The sequence below is a fragment of the Acanthisitta chloris genome, unplaced genomic scaffold, assembly GCF_000695815.1.
Source record: "Acanthisitta chloris isolate BGI_N310 unplaced genomic scaffold, ASM69581v1 scaffold14131, whole genome shotgun sequence".
In the NCBI taxonomy this organism is placed as follows: domain Eukaryota; kingdom Metazoa; phylum Chordata; class Aves; order Passeriformes; family Acanthisittidae; genus Acanthisitta; species Acanthisitta chloris.
The window spans coordinates 1,120-1,909 of NW_008656588.1; the positions used below are offsets into that span (position 1 = coordinate 1,120).

General features: G+C 55.8%; 1 protein-coding gene across 1 annotated transcript in view; it reads right to left on the minus strand.

The window, feature by feature from the left end:
* Window positions 1-714: 714 nt before the first annotated feature.
* PMF1 (polyamine-modulated factor 1) overlaps window positions 715-790 on the minus strand; it is a gene marked incomplete at its 5' end in the record, with an annotated part of 2,528 nt that continues 2,452 nt past the window's right edge. The window contains one exon of the mRNA XM_009084392.1: window positions 715-768. Within this exon, the coding sequence (XP_009082640.1) occupies window positions 715-768 (54 nt within the window). The remainder of the gene's footprint in view (window positions 769-790) is intronic.

The window sequence follows — 790 nt, forward strand, 5'->3', positions numbered from 1 at the left end:
AAGCCACTCCCAGAGCTCTGCCAGCACTGATCCTGGTCCCTGGAGGATCCCAAACTTCCCCCGAGGTGGCAACAGACAACTCCAGGTGGGTAAATCCAGTCTTAATTCCAGGAGGGAACACAGGAGACCATTAAATCCTTGTGACACGAGGCCAGGAAGGGCAGGCAAGGCCATTCCAAGCTCTGCACATCCCTGGATCCCTCACACTGCCAGGAGGGGAAAAAACTGGGAAAAGGGAATAAATAGCAACAAAGGACTTGGTGAAGCTGCTGCTGCCTTGGCTGGGATGGGCACAGAGGGTGTTTGGGCACAGGAGACTGAAAGGGACCTGCAACACAGGCAGGAGCAGCTCTAACCCACCCTGGGCTGTCCCTGCTGCCATTGCAGAGCTCCTCCACCCTGGCACATCCCAGCCCAGGGCATCAGGCTCTGGATTTTGGCTAACACACAGCTGAAATGTCTCCAGATTTGGCTTTAATAGCTGGAGTCAGCCCAGAGGGAGCAGTGAGTGCACAGACACACTCCAGGGCTCTCCTCCCTGTCCAGCTGAGCAGGGAATTGCCACCCATTTCCAAAGGTTCCAGTGTGTTCTGGTTTGTTCTTTCCCAAAATCTCATCAAGCTGTGCCAGTCCAGGAGCTGCTCCAGTCTCACTGCAGGTCTCTGGTGGCTGCACAGTCCCTGTCCCAGGGAGCCTGTGGGACCCTCCACGGCCTCACTGGGGCTCCTGGAATGTCATGATGAGCTCCTGCTGCTCTTTAGTAATCCCCTGGAGACAGAAAAACAACCCA